This window comes from Gekko japonicus, unplaced genomic scaffold (genome assembly GCF_001447785.1).
Source record: "Gekko japonicus isolate JY-2015 unplaced genomic scaffold, Gekko_japonicus_V1.1 scaffold247, whole genome shotgun sequence".
Classification (NCBI taxonomy): Eukaryota; Metazoa; Chordata; class Lepidosauria; order Squamata; family Gekkonidae; genus Gekko; species Gekko japonicus.
The window spans coordinates 1,255,917-1,271,456 of record NW_015166427.1 but is presented as its reverse complement, the minus strand read 5'-3'; the positions used below and the strand labels follow the sequence as shown (position 1 = coordinate 1,271,456).

At 43.3% G+C, this 15,540-nt stretch overlaps 1 protein-coding gene across 1 annotated transcript in view; it reads left to right on the top strand.

Annotated features, from left to right (window-relative positions):
• The window catches only part of RASA3 (RAS p21 protein activator 3), a 202,628-nt gene that overhangs the window by 151,705 nt on the left and 35,383 nt on the right, over positions 1-15,540 (top strand). Inside the window, exons 7-11 of the mRNA XM_015411759.1 lie at positions 225-297; positions 7,438-7,517; positions 10,359-10,463; positions 10,668-10,824; positions 14,179-14,313. Of these exons, the coding sequence (XP_015267245.1) occupies positions 225-297; positions 7,438-7,517; positions 10,359-10,463; positions 10,668-10,824; positions 14,179-14,313 (550 nt within the window). The remainder of the gene's footprint in view (positions 1-224; positions 298-7,437; positions 7,518-10,358; positions 10,464-10,667; positions 10,825-14,178; positions 14,314-15,540) is intronic.

Genomic DNA, 15,540 nt, shown 5'->3' with positions numbered 1-15,540 from the left:
GAGGGGAGGGGAGGCTTTTATTCCTGTGGGGCTGCTTTGGTGGCCAAATAGAGGTCTCTGATCTGCATTCGACTGAATACCGAGTGCACACCCCTAGATGAAACTGAAGGAAGGTCAGAGTTACATACTTTGCTGTGGGAGAGTGGGCCTCACAATTACAAAACCGATTGTCACATTTTGGGTAACTTTTTTTTTTTTTTTGCTCTGTGCTTTCTTTCCAGCAGATCAGACGTCAAAAAGACTAAAGTTAAAAAGAAGACCAACAATCCACAGTTTGATGAAGTGTTTTACTTTGAGGTTGGTATTTCAGAAGAGCGGGTACTAAAATGCAATGCAGGGCTATCAACCGGGGCTAATAGTTCCATACTCTGCCAGCTGCTACCTTTAGTGAAAGAGTTTTCAAAGGACAGTACAGAGCCCTCCCAAATCTTGGGCCCAGTTCACCATCCATCCAGACAGAAGCTGATCGTGTTTCCATGTGACTGCAGGGAAGTTCATCTAGTAGCTTTCCCTCCCCAGTTGGTCCTTCTGAGCCAATCAACCAAGCTTTGATTTAGTACTGAGGAGGGAGTGCTTCCCAAAATGGGGGTTTAGAGCCACTCCACCCTGCCTTTCTTGGTCAATGGTGGGAGGATTGTCTCACAGGAAACGTAAAAAGCTTTAAAGTGGTAGTGGCAAGCCATTCAAAAATCGAAGGTTTTGGTTACTTGCCAACACACTGTAACACAAAAGATCCCTTCACTTCAATAGAAGCCTCTTCCATTACATAGAAAATCTCTAGAACTTTGTGTAAGAGAGGTTTTTTTCTTAAAGAAAAGCCTCGCATCATTCAGAATTTTGCCACTCCCGCCCATTTCTTTTGTTTTGGCTGCAATCAGTAGGAATACATGCAAACTTTATACAGGAGTACAATCTAAACGCTAAAGCAGTTCACAAGACTTGTTCCTTCCTTCCCCCCTCTCTCTCCTTCTCTCTCTCTCTCTTCCATATATGAAAAGGGCTTGTATAGGGTGGGTCTGGGTTTTGTTTTTGTTTACTTTTGCTTTAGAGAAAGCTTCATCGTGATGTCTGAGTAAATCCTCACATTGGCTAGCATACAATAGCCAACTGAAATTACTAATGCTGATCTTGGATACTGGGAACAGGATGTGAGGCCAAAAGGGTAGGAAAAAAGGCCTACTTTTTTCAAAATTGCTTTGGGAATGGGGGCGGGCAGGCTTAGTTTTAGAGAGGTTATACATGTCACGAATGCATTCCAGCTGAGACAGAACAAGCATAAGTGCGTAAATACTAAGTATGTAGTACGCTTCATATGCTCAAAACGGCATCATATGTCCTGGTAAACCTTGTCAGCTGATGTAGGATCATCATAATAAAACTGATTGATGGATTGGTAATCCTTAGAACAATCGGAAGGTCAGTATTATCCCCATTTCTCAAGACATTCCCATTTTGTAAAGGATGCAGTTAAGAGAAAGCTTGTCTATGTAATTTCCGTGGCTGAGGTGAGACTGACTGTGGATTTCCTGTTTCAGTGAGCTCTACAGCTCTGTGTAGAGGGGCTGTGCTAATAATCTGTAGGGAAGGACTTGCCTCAGCACCTTGCTACTTTACAGCAGTTTTTCCAAAAATCTGCTGATTCCTATTCTCCTTCTCCCCACACACACGTTTAAAAAAGGAACAATAATTTGTTGCTATTTTCTTCTGATAAAATGCTTGTGGAAGCTGATGCTAAAATCAACTTGGGCCCCTGGTCACACAGAGAATTTACCGTGCGAAAGGCATGAATGTCGGGCAGACGGAGAATTCGCGAAAGGCATGAATGTTGGGCAGATTTTCGGGGCGCAATCACACTGCAACATCTGGGAAGCGTAGCGCACCCGTGGCCAACCTGTGGCGTCCCACCGAAGATGCGGAGTTAAAAAGTACCAAGGAAAGTGCACTAGTATCCGGAAAACGTGCGGCACAGGCGGGCATCTGATCATGGGAGTGATAGTACCGCCTGGCATCCGGCGCCCATCCATTTCCCGTCATAAACTGGATGTTTTTCGTAAGCGCATGCGCACAAACACAAAACTGAAAGAGTGCTGCTCCGCGGAACTGCAAATGTGCACAAATGCTAAATGCTTGTGTGATCACGCCGCGCCGCTTCTTTGCCATGCTGCAGCATCACTGTGTGATCACCAGCTAACAGCCTAAGCACGGAGACTGTGTGATCAGGCTACCACGCTTTATTTTGCTCTGGGGCAAACAGCCACGCCTCCCCCCCCACATTATCTGGCCCATGTGACCGGGGCCTTGGTTGGTCTTAAAGTTGCCGCTTGATTTCTGCCTTACTTAGCCACAGTATAAGGGAAATGAAATCAGCATTAAGATCCTGAGTGGCATAGTCAGAACCTTATTTCATTATAACATTCTGAAGAATTCTGAAAGAACTTGTGACTGACCCAAGGTCACACCAGAAGCTGCATGTGGAGGAGTGGGGAATCAAACCCAGTTCTCCCAGTTTAGAGTCTGCACATCAACAACAAAACCATCTAATATGCCATTTATGTATTTGATTTTTACCCCATGGGCTCGTAGCATGACAACCATTTTCCTTATTTGAACAGTTCTGTACCAGAGAGGGGCTCACAGCATCTGAGCAAACTCCTCTGAAGGTGCCATCCTGCAAATGGTTAAAATTGGCATGTGTTTGTTCACGCGCATTCTCTTTGTTGGCTCCCACCTTGTGGAATGGCCTGTCCAAGGTGGTAAGGAGGGCCCCCACTTTTCTGTCATTTTGCAAAATGCATAAAACAGAAATGTTCAGGAGGGCATTTTTACAAAGGGATTAGAATGGCAATATAATGGAACAGCGCAGGAGAATGCTTCTATAAGGGACAGTATTATAGCCTGGGGCACTGTTATTGTACATATCGCCTTCCTTTTTTCTGCAATGTCCTCTACATTTGCACCTCCCTCGCTTCATCATGGTATGTTATGCTTTAGACCAGTTTTCATTCGCATTGTTTTCCCATTTCTGTAATCCTAGTCCGACTGCATTGTTTATTGGAGGTCCTCCTTGCTGCCTCTGCGTGAATTGTCTTTCATATTTTGTGATCCACTCTTGAGTCTCAGTGAGGAAGGTGGGTTTCAAATGAAGAGATTATTTTTATATTTTATAAATGATAATAATGATGAACCGTTTGACCTCTTTTGGCCCCCAAACTAAATGGGGGCCCCCGGTCACACGGGAGGATTTGCCCCGTGAAAAGGACAGGTTGAGGGCACATCAAACGGGCACGATCATACCGCAACACCTGGGAAGCGTCATGCACCCGTCCCTAATCCGTCCCTTCATCCTGAAAACTTGCATTGAAAAGGTACCGGCAACAGAGCAGTACCTTCCGGATGACACGCGGCAACTCCAGGCATCTGATCGGGGAAGCGCTGGTAGCCCGTCATAGCCAGCACTGTTCCCCGTCCCACGCATGCACACAAACGCGCAACGTCCATTTTGCTGCTCTACGTCTGATCGCCTGCTGAAGGCCAGAGTACAGCGTCACGGGGGCCCATTGGATCGCGCTACCACGGTTCTTTTTGATCCGGCTCTAATTTGCCTCCCTTCAGCGGCTCAGTATCCCACTCGTGTGACCCGGGCCAAAAATGAACCTTTATAGACATACCACCTGTTTTGAAAAATCCTCTAGAAAATAGCTCCCTTGCTCCATTCCATCCTGTCTAATGGAGGCTGCCATTGGCAACCCAGACGTGGCATCTACAACAAGACCACAGGTAATAGGCTGGTCTCCAGCTCATGCTCCCCACCCCACAGGCAGTGTGGTAACAAGCATGAGATGTGGGGCTCTTTTTGTAGCAGGAACTTCTTTGCATATTAGGCCACACACCCCTAATGTAGCCAATCCTCCAAGAGCTTACAGAGCTCTTCTTACAGGAGCTACTGTAAGCTCTTGGAGGATTGGCTACATTAGGGGTGTGTCGCTTAATATGCAAATGAGTACCTGCTACAAAAAGAGCCCGATCTCCAGGGGACGGGGCTTCTTCTCACCACAACAGTGAATCCTTGCTTATCTTTTGGTGGTTGGGTGTCTAATGCTGCAATCGCACACACTGAATAATCCACTCTCAATCCACTTTCAGTGCACTTTCCAACTGGATTTTACTGTGTGAACTGGCAAAATCCAGTTGGAAAGTACATTCAAAGTGGATTGAAAGTGGATTATTTGGTGTGTGTGATCGCAGTGTCTGAGAACCAGAGGGGTAAGAATGTGGTGATAATAGGGTTGCCAGGTCCATTAGAGACATCAGTGGGGGGGGGGGATGTTCTGAGAGCCAGAAGCATCACCCCTGATATGCCGCCTTCACCGGAAGTGACATCATGTGCCATACCTATGTCATCTGGAAGTGACATAGGCATGTTGGGAGCAATGCTCTGGTTTTGGGACAAAACTCTATGGTAAAATCACCCTCAAACCATAGAGATTTGTCCAAAAACCAGCGCGTTGCCCCGGCGTGCCCACGTCACTTTTGGGTGACATAGGCATGTCACACAACCTTGCTGTTGGGGGGGAATTTCCTCCTGCCAGCCAGTGGCTGGTGGTGAGCAGGGGCCCACAAAACTGGGCAATCCCCCGCCCCCAACTGGGGAATGACAACCCTAGGTGATAAAGCCTTAGCAGGGCTGGTGGAGAGGAAGTAGGTTAAGCTGGTGTCAAGACTGTCTTGGCCAAGTTAATTGACATGATCTTAAGTCATGATCAATATGTCTCTCCTGCACTGGTAAGATTATATCATAATATGAAAAGCCACAGCCAATTTTATTAAAACAAATTTACTTCTGCCCCTTTCTGGTGTTGTGAATGCATTCAAAATCAAATTAATTCTTTAATCTCCAGTGAGGAGACTGTACAAAACAGACTAGCACAGAGAGAACTGCTGAAACATATCATGCTCTTTGGCTCCAAGGTACATTTAAGTTAAATACATAATTAAGGACTGTTGCGTCCCGTGCTTTTAGTTCTAGTTCCCATTAGCTTCATGAATTGCAAGCATAGCCTTTTAAATGGCTGTCTATTTGGCTTTTTATCTGGAACCGTCTTTTCTGTTGCTATCTATGTTTTTAAAAAGCTGTTAGATCAGCGTGTGTGCGTGCATGTATGCATATGTCTATCTGATAATGAAATCACTTTTTTGTGGGAAGGGGGGAAAAAAACCTTTGGCCCACCAAAACGTTTTGAGTTTGTAACAGGGAGGGACTTTTGAACAACTTCATCTCTGCACACATTCCGTTGCAAGCATTGTGGTTACTGCTGGGTGGGGTACGCTAGTGGTAGTTTTTGTGTCGTAGGCTGGTGAGAATCGAAAACCTCATTGTTATATTCTTGCCTTTGTGTTATGAAAGCCAGAATAATATATAACCTCATTTTTAAAATAGTTTCCTCCTGTGCTGCAGAGAGGCAGCTGCCTCCGAAGTGTTGGGCTTGCAATGCATCCTGAAGTTTGTTTTGCTCATGCATTCTATAGACAGGGAGGGGAAGTAACATCTATGCATCTATTTATATGATCAAAACCAGCTTTGGAAAGATCTTCAAAAGTACTTACTGTGGTCACTGACTGGCAAATCTATCTAATTAAAGTGAAGCACACAGAGATTTGCAGATGAAAATACTGTGATTCCCCCCCCCATTTATTCCAAAATAAGTTAACTTGGGGGGGGGCAAGAGATAAATACAGACTGTGTTCTCTGGAACCTTTAGGGTGACTGACAGTTAAAAATCTGGCTTTTGTTGGGTTATAATGGATCCTACATAGTTAGTTGCTCAGCTGCTGAGGTGTTTTGGGATTTTCACAAACATCCCATCTGCTAAGAATTTTAAAAACTTGTCAGCATGCATGAATCTGCTATTTAAAAAGGAACGTTTAATTGTGAATCTACACTGTTCTGCATTGCCCTTTGAATAATTCAAAGGCACTTTCCCAGATCCTTTCCCGCTCAGAAATCATACTGGTAAAAAAAGGGAGAAGATGATATTGCAAATTTATGTGTAATATGACAAGACATTGCCCTCAGGCTAGGAAGTGTAGTCCTCACCTCTCCTTCCTATTTAAAACATGAGCTATCAGTTGAAGTCTGAATAAGTGGAATCCCCATTTCCTCTGCTCTCAACTAGAATGGAGGGTAGAATGGAAAGACCGGAATTACCTTTTCAGTATGAAAAATAAGATGCAGCTGTTCTGCCATCGATGAAAAATACAGCCATACAGATGGGATTCGTATTATCCACCTTGGCTGGATATGTAGTGATTGGGTAGTGTTCGCTATTATCCTTCAGTATACAAAGAGAGCAATCCTAGCCAGGTCTGCTTTCGTCTACTCAATGGGCTTACTCCTGGGATAATGTTCTTAGGATTGCAATTGTGAGGCCAAGTTAGATGTTACAGCGGCCATGGATTTGGCCTATGGTCACTGTAGTATCTAGTTTGATCAAAAGTTACTTACGTATGGTTCTGTGAATAAAAGCCACATGTGATACCAGAACTCTGAGGGTACTAGGATGGATTAGACATGTAACATTAAAACTGAGGAAATATCCTTGCAATTTTAATTTATTTTTTTACATTAGTCTTCATTAGCTGGTGAACATTTTAACGTCACAGGTCCATTGTTTCAATTTCTAAATAAAAATGGCCTGTTTAGATTTTTTTTGACTTTTTTTGCTATTTCTGCATATTATATGTGATCAAGTTTATCTCTAAATCAAGAGAGAACTTTTTTATTTTGGGGGGGGTGTTGGATTTTTCATATGTGATTTGTGTGTATATACGTGTGTGAGTGAATGTGTGTGCACCTGGAAGTCATGGCAACTTCTGGTGACTGACCCCTACCTGGGGGCCTGGAGGATATTCAGAGAGGTGGCTGAATGAAGCCTGCCCCTGTCCTCCCAACTGCTGGTATTTCAAGGAGGTCTCCCATCCAAGTCCTTGCCAGAGTCAACCCTGCTTAGCTTCCGATATCTGTCAAGAGCAGACTTGCCTGGGCTATCCAGGTCAGGGCAACTCAAGAAAGAACTTGATGTCCACATAATTTAGAAAGTGAACAGCAAGGTTAGGCAAGGACAGTTTACCTTGTTGTGATGATAATGGCCTATATTTCTAATGTTTGGCCAATTTAACTTTCTTAGCTCTGTCATTAATCCTCCTGCCCTCCCCTTATAAACTGCTACTATGTCTGCTCAGTGCCCTGTCCCACATAAGAAGCCAGGTATGGATTCTCCATCTGTCTCTTAAATGATCAGAAGCCCTTCCTGCTTCATCTGCCTGGATTTCAAAAACTGTCTTTGCTTATTCATCTACAATTGGCTAGTTTTTTTCAGTTCTGCGTTTATTGGCTAGTAAGATTGCACTAATCATTTTACCAATTCTCATCTGGAATAGATTACCAGACCCTGCAGTAATAACAAGAAGTTCCACTTTGAAATTGAAGATGCTGATGAAGTGGACAAGATGGAAATCAGGTAAGTTTGTTTCCACATTGCACATATGTATGTATGCACACATACAGACTGAGTTCAGACTTTCAGTTTGCCCCAAAGGCATGTGCCCGAAACATTTTACAAACGGATTAAAGGGCCGGTTCACACAGACACAGCTGTCCGGCGTTCCCCAGCCGTACTCAACCCGTCTTGTAACGCTTCCCTCCCAAGTTTAAAAAATACCAGGTAAAAGTGGTAGCAAACCCTGGAGAGCGCGTTTATCCCACTTCCCGGAAGTGTGAATGCCGAAATCCACAATTGCTGATGCGCATAAGTGCATATCACTGGATTACCAAAAAGAAAGCCGTGCCTTACCAAAAAGAAAGCCGCACTGGGGTGGGCCAACAGTGCGAACGTTCCCTTGCGCCTCCTCCCCAGTATGCTCCTGCATCAGTCAGTGCATTGTGACCAGAAATACCTGGAACAAGTTGTTCCGGCTCTTTTTTGCCACGACTCCCTCGTGCTTCAAACTGCCAGTCTGAACTCAGCCACAGTCCCTCACAGTCCCTACTAAGTAGTAAATTTGTGAGAAGCCAGCAAAAGTGCCAGAAAGTCCTTGCGGTTTCTTGCATTGGCGTGGTTTCTTGCATTGCAAGTGATGCCATTAAAAATTGTGAAAGTATATCATTTTATGGTCAGCTGATATACATATTTTCAAAACGGAGCAGGAAAGCTCCATCTTAATGCACGCTGAGACTGTTAAATGTAGCCCAAGCTACAAAGGTCAGAATAGAGTAGACCTACGTCCTGACCCAGGAGTGTGCCGGAAACCCAGGACTTCGATGCTCTGAGGATATAGCAAAATCAGATGTCATTTCTTAAGGGGCTGTGGCTGAGCGATAGTGGATCAGCTTTCCAAGTTCAATGCCTGGCATCTTTGTTTGAAAGGATCAGGTATTATGTGATGTGAAAAACCTAGACCTGAGACTTTGAAGAGCCACATTCAGTCAGAATATACAGTACTTACCTTGATAAACCAATGATGTGACTCAGTATAAACTTCATGTGTTCACTTGGTGTATGAGCCATATACCAAGTGAAGAAAGGAGTTCATGAGCAAAGGATTGTGTCTTCGCAGGAGACTTCCCTTGGGGCGGGGCCCTGGCCATTGTGACATCGCTGGCAATACAGTGACATCACCGGCAGCGCGGAGGGAGCAACACTGTAGCATTTGCCACAAAACTATTGTTAAACCATGTGCCAATTGCCGCTTCCAGCCATTGGGGGGAGGTCACCCACTAAAGCGGGGACCTGGTCTCCCTGATTCAAGCCACTCTGTAGGGACGTGTCCATTTCGTGTGCACACGAAAGCTTATACCTTGAATAAAACTTTGTTGGTCTTAAAGGTACCACTGGGACTCAAACTTTGTTCTGTTAACTAGATGGTTAATACTGTGGTTTCCCATATTCTAGGGAAAAGCGCACAGATAACTGATTGGACAGGTTAAAAAAAATATTCAGGAACCAAGTAGAAATTGAGTATTTGTCTCTCGATTTTTTGTGAGTGTTGTGTAGAAACATGTTTAAAAGGTTGCCACATTAGCTGACAGTATCTGAAAATACTCTTTTGTTCCAGAAGAGACAGCAGTGTTCAATCTCTAACCATTCCAAAATTAAGGATACATCAATCTCCAATTCTGATATATTTATTTCCTTGCTGTGTTTCCCCCACCAGTTGAATCCGAAGACATATAATCTGATCTTGTTATTTTAATCTTTCGAACAGATGATAGCCATATAATCTGATCTTGTTATTTTAATCTGTTAAAAACATCTTCGTTATTCTGTATGCTAATTTACTTCCCACCCTCAATACGTAGGACTGTTATTTCTATTTCCATTTCTTTGTATCTGAAGAAGTGTGCATGCACACAAAAGCTCATATCTTGAATAAACCTTTGTTGGTCTTAAAGGTACCAGTGGAGTCAAAATTTGTTCTAGTGTTAAATCTTGTAAGGAACTGTAAGAATTAAAGGTAGAAGTAGGAGGTGTGTGAAAGTGACTGTGAGCCTCTATGATGTCCCAGAGGTTGGCAGGGACCAAGAAGGAAGCCTTCCTGAATCTTTTAAGTGGGTCGTGTTGGGCCTGTGTCCACTCATGTATCCTGCCTGCCTTCTGGTTGTTTGTTCTCAAGATACTCAGAGGTGCCCAGAGTGGGAGGAGCTCTGGTGGATGTGGTCAGGGACGCCAGTGTTACTAGGATTGATAACTCTGGATTGGGAAATACCTGGAGATTTGGGGGTTGGAGCCTAGGGAGGTTGGGTTTTGAGGAAGAGGGGTACTTCAGAGGGGCATAATTCCATAGAGTCCACCCTCCAAAGCAGCCATTTTGTCTCAGGGAACTGATCTCTCTAGTCTGGAGATAAGTTGTGATTCCAGGAGATCTCCAGGTCATTCCAGGAGATCTCCAGGTCCTACCTGGAGGTTGGCAACCTTGTGTTTTCATTTCCATTTTCTGGATTCTTGGTAAGTTTGAGGGTGTGGGGTTGCCCCCAAACAGTGATATAATAAATAAGGAATTGAATTCACTGTTCTTGTTGGTTGATTCTTTGGCTGGTTTGTTTTTAATGTGTGTGTTTTTTAAGAAAACACAAAAAATATGATGTAGACTCAATTTAAAAATTGCAAAGCCAGCTTGCTACCCTTTTCCATATCTTCACTAGTCCTATCATTGTTTTCCCACTCAAGGCAGGAAGGCAGGACTTTATTTTGAACTTTGCAAGATACCATTTCCTGTCTAAATGGTGTGGGGGCGGGCAGGTAGAATGAAGAATTCAAGAGGGGGAGAAATGGCACCAGTTTAACTTTTTGGTTTTGTTACAGAATTGATCTCTGGAATGCAAGCAACTTGAAGTTCGGCGATGAGTTTTTGGGAGAACTAAGACTACCTCTGAAATTTCTCCGGCAATCCAGCTCTTATGAAGCATGGTACTTGATATGATTGCTATAAAATTATGTACTAATATTGCATCACAATTTTATCTAATAAAAAATTCACCTCCCCCCTAATTTCACTATGGAAATACTTGCCAGGCTACTACATTGCCTCTAAAAGGCCCAGGGAAGGAAGATTTGTGGATTTTCTATCTGATAATGACACACCATTTGGTTGTTTTTTGTCTCTTTTGCTAGGTACTTCCTCCAGCCCAGAGATAATGGCAACAAGTCACTGAAACCAGATGACCTGGGTTCCTTGAGGTTAAATGTGGTTTACACAGAAGATCATGTCTTTCCCTCAGACTATTATAGCCCACTTAGAGATCTCTTCTTAAAATCTGCAGATGTTGAGGTAATTTATTTGCTGTTGGTTGTTCCCCAGATCTCCTCCGCAAGTCATCATTCTTATTTTGTCATTTTACAGTGAATTGGGCTGGTGTGTTAGCTCCTTGAGAACACTGGTTCCCTGATAACTGTGGTTAACAAATGAGCAGCTAGGTGGGAAAACTCTCTGGAAGCCTCCTCGTTTTCTCCTTTAACTACCTGTAAAGGGTTGGTGGCTCTGACATGACCAATGGTTAAAGCTAACCATGATTTTCTTTAAACAGGGGCCTGAAACTACAGTTTGAATTTGGTTTCAGATACTAGGTTAAGAGAAACTCTGGTTCACTTGAACCACTCTTAACATTAGTATTGATGAGTTGCTTAACCATGATGAAAAGGAGGCTGAGTGGACTCAGTTTACACGAGGGAAGGAAAATTGCATAGAGGAGGGTGTACATTCATTGAGGCTTGCTCCATGTTTTTGTGGGGAGCCAGCATTACATCAGAACTGTTTTCAAACCATTCTGGTGGCTTCAGATATGTGTTTTAAAAAAAAAATAACAACAATAATTCTCTCCTTTATTTCATGGATTCCATGTACGTAAGAACACAAGAGAAACCAATGTTGGATCAGGCCAATGGCCCGGCCAGTCCAACACTCTGTCACACAGTGGCCAAAAATACCAGGTGCCATCAGGAGGTCCAGCAGTGGGGCCAGGACACTAGGAGCCCTCCCACTGTTGCCTCCCCAGCACCAAGAATACAGACCATCACTTGCCCCAGATCGAGAGTTCCTATCTATACCTTGTGGCTAATAGCCACTGATGGACCTCTGCTCCATATGTTTATCCAATTTCCTCTTGAAGCTTTCCATGCTTGTAGCTGCCACCAATTCCTGTGGCAGTGAATTCCATGTGTTAATCACTCTTTGGGTCAAGAAGTACTTCCTTTTATCCATTCTAACCTGACTGCTCAGCAATTTCATTGAGTGCCCACGAGTTCTTGTATTGTGAGAAAGGGAGAAAAGTATTTCTTTCTCTACCTGCTCTATCCCATGTATAATCTTATAAACCTCGATCATGTCACCCCTCAGCCATTGCTTCTCAACGTTAAAGAGCCCCAAGCGCTTTAACCTTTCTTCATAGGGAAAGTGTTCCAACCCTTTTGATCTGGATTTGATCTAATTTATTACAGCAAGAGCCAGTAAAGCAGTACAATTCTGATATAAGAAAGATTAAAACAGTAATAACATAAGAATAGTATAAGAACATTAACAAGAGAAAATTAATAAAATTAGTAAAATAAAATAATATTAATAAGAGAATCATACAATTTTTCCAGCTTCTCTGCCTTTTGGCTAAGATCAAGGGTAGTTCCAGGGCTATTTTTGGGCAGGAACGCACAGGAACGGAGTTCCAGCTGACTCCTGAGTTGGTCATGCCCAGCAGGAACTCATTAGCATAATAGGCCACACCCAACAGCAGAAACTCATTAGGATTGGCTACATTAGGGGTGTGTGGCCTAACATGCAAAGGAGTTCCTGCTACAAAAAAAGCCCTGGGTTTTGACAACAAACAAGGTAAACAGAATAAGAAGCAAAAGGTGGGTGTGGCTGGATGACCACACTTCTGGTAACACAGGAGTGTGGCCTCATATGCTCATGACTGTGCTGTTAGGGGTGTGGCCTAATATGCTAATGAGTTTCTGCTGTTGGGTGTAGCCAATTATGCTTATGTGTTCTTGCTGGGCTTTTTCTACAAAAAAAGCCCTGGGTAGTTCCAACCCTTTTATCATTCTAGTTGCCCTTTTCTGCACTTTTTCCAATGCTATAATATCCTTTCTGAGGTGTGGTGACCAGAATTGCACACAGTATTCCAAATGAGGTCGCACCATCAATGTATACAAGGGTATTATGATACTGGCTGATTTGTTTTCAATTCCCTTCCCAATAATCCCAAGCATAGCGTTGGCCTTTTTTATTGCAGTCGTACACTGTCTCAACATTTTCAATAAGTTATCTACTACAACTCCAAGATCTCTCTCTTGGTCGGTCTCCGCCAGTTCGGACCCCATCAACATGTATTCATAGTTAGGATTTTTGGCCCCAATGTGCATCTCTTTGCACTTGGCCACACTGAACCCCATTTGCCACATTGACACCCTCTCACCCATCCTCGACATATCCCTTTGGAGTGCCTCACAATCCTCCCTGGTTTTCACCACCCTGAACAATTTAGTGTCATCCACAAATTTAGCCACTTCTCTGCTTACTCCCAACTCCAAATCATTAATGAACAAGTGAAAAAGCATTGGAACCAGTACTGATCACTGCAGTACAGATCCCTGGCATTAAATAAATCGACAGCCATCCAATGGGCATTTGGCATAAGAATATATATTTGAGTATGAAGCAAGCCTTTTAAAATATTTTATTTATATTTTGCCTTTCTCCCATTTTAATAGGCCCAAGCTTTTTGTAGTATAACCGTGAAAATTAATGGAGGAATACATGTTTAGTGGATTGGGCGAGGGGTGTTTTATTGAATGAAATGGCTTCTGTTTTATGGGTAAACCTTTATTTCATTGAAAAGACTGCAGCCAAATAATTGGCTGATTAGTTCTAATCAATATGTGAAATTTAACCTCTGCTGCATTTTGACCCTCTCCCTTCTTTCTAGGTCACAATGCCGCCATTATAATAGACACTACAACTGGCAGAACTTCCTTATCAGGGTCTAGATGTAGCATCCACTTCTTTTAACAACCTTGTCTCTCTGAGCCTGGCTTCATGCCAACTATCTCCTTCCCTCCCCTCGGATTGCATATAGCTCCTCCATACCTTAAGCATTCTGAAAATTCTTCAGATTCCTTCTGGTGAGCCTCTTTTGCTTCAAGAAGGACCTACCTTTCTTCTGAGTTCCCTGTTGGCCCTGTGTGATGTCAGTTCCAGCCAAACTGGTAACTTTCTTTTCCTATGTAGATACTGGACTAGCTTAACATTCCACATCCTTCTGTCAGAATAGCTGATAAATGATAGAGGCTTTCTCTGCATAACACAGGTTCAGAGTAGGGATACCACATTGCCTTTTTTGTGCATCTCCTGGACAGTTTAATTGATACTGAAGAAAGCTAGTACAAATATAACTGTAGCCAGTTCTTCCCCATTCAAAAAAGCTGCTGAAATATTTACTAAACAATATGAATGCACAGAGTGTTATATTTGTTTTCTTGTTAGTGCCCTCTTGTGACTAAAATGATCAACTAGATGCCTCTCAGGTACCTTTTCAGCTGGGCACTGCAACTAATATTAGCAATCCTGCACAAATTAAGGAGAAGTATGTTAACTACTTGGCTATACAGCTTTATTTCTTTCCATATTTAGCCTGTTTCAGCATCTGCTGCCCATGTGTTGGGTGAAGTCTGCAGGGAAAAACAGGAGGCAGCCATACCTTTGGTGCGGCTCTTCTTACACTATGGCAAAATTGTGCCTTTCATTAGCGCAATTGCAAATGCAGAAGTAAGAAGAACTCAGTAAGTACAACGGTACATTCATTTTGAAGTTTGTCAGCCCGTGTAGCAAGCAGTACTTTTAGAAGTGCCAGTTCAGAGGAAATAAAAATTGGACTTTGCTTCCCAGCATTCTTTTTCTTAAGGGGTTCCATAGCAGCATATTTGCCATATAGGAAGTCATTGGCTAATCATGATTCACCAGCCTGAGGTCTAGAAGGGTAGAAATCTGAGAGATTCGATGAGGGTTATATAGGCAGGACTGGGATGGCAGCTTTCAGTTGAAGCAGAAAATATGGCTTGAAGGGAGAAGATGAAGGATATTGTTGCCCTTTTGAAGCCTTAAAAACCAAAGTTTGTAAAGGGTTTCTAGCAGAAGAAGTTAGAGTTTGCTCAGTGCATGCTGTTGCTGAAACTGTTATTTTATTTCATTACCAAAACATTGATACCCCACTTTTCCCCATGGCTCAGTTTGCCTCCGAAAATAACTTCCTCGATGGAATGAAATCAATGAGACTGAAGTGGAATTGTGGGATTTCCTTGCAGTTACATGTGTTGAGTCTTGAGATAGCCCTTATTTTTTTTTTGTTCTGGTGTTGCTTGTTTATGTGATTTTATTGCATTTATTTTTATTTTTATTATTATTATTATTACATGGGATTTTTACCCTGCCCACCCCCAAAGGGCTCTGGGCGGCTTACAGAGTATCGTGTGTGCACACACTTTCTAGAGTCCTAACTATGGCCACAAATTCAGGGGGATGGGAACCCTACCAGATACCCTCCGAAGGCTTTTTTTCCCACAGATGTTCTTGCTTCTCCTTCCGTCTTTTTTCCCGGGCGGTCACATGCCTCTTCGCGCAGTTCTTTCTTAGAGGGGGGACTTCAGTTAGCTGGCTTCCACAGCGGCCCCTGCTGGCTCGTCGGGCTTGCTGCACGCAGGCGATGGGGATTACGTCCTTCCAGCTCCAATCTCTCCAATGACGCTGCGCCGCTGCTGACCTCCGACCAGTCATTGTTCCGGGGGGGCGTCCCTTCGCCGCTGCTTCTGCCGCTGTTTCGCCGCCATTGTTGTTACCGATGCCGCTATTTTCTCTCTGGAGCCACAGTTCTTCCACTTCTTCTAGGGGAGGGTACCCCCCTAATGATAAATGTTGTCTTTAATTGTTATAAATGTTTCTATGTGCCACCTTGGGGACCCTGACTGGATGGAAAGGCAGCATAAAAATATATATTTT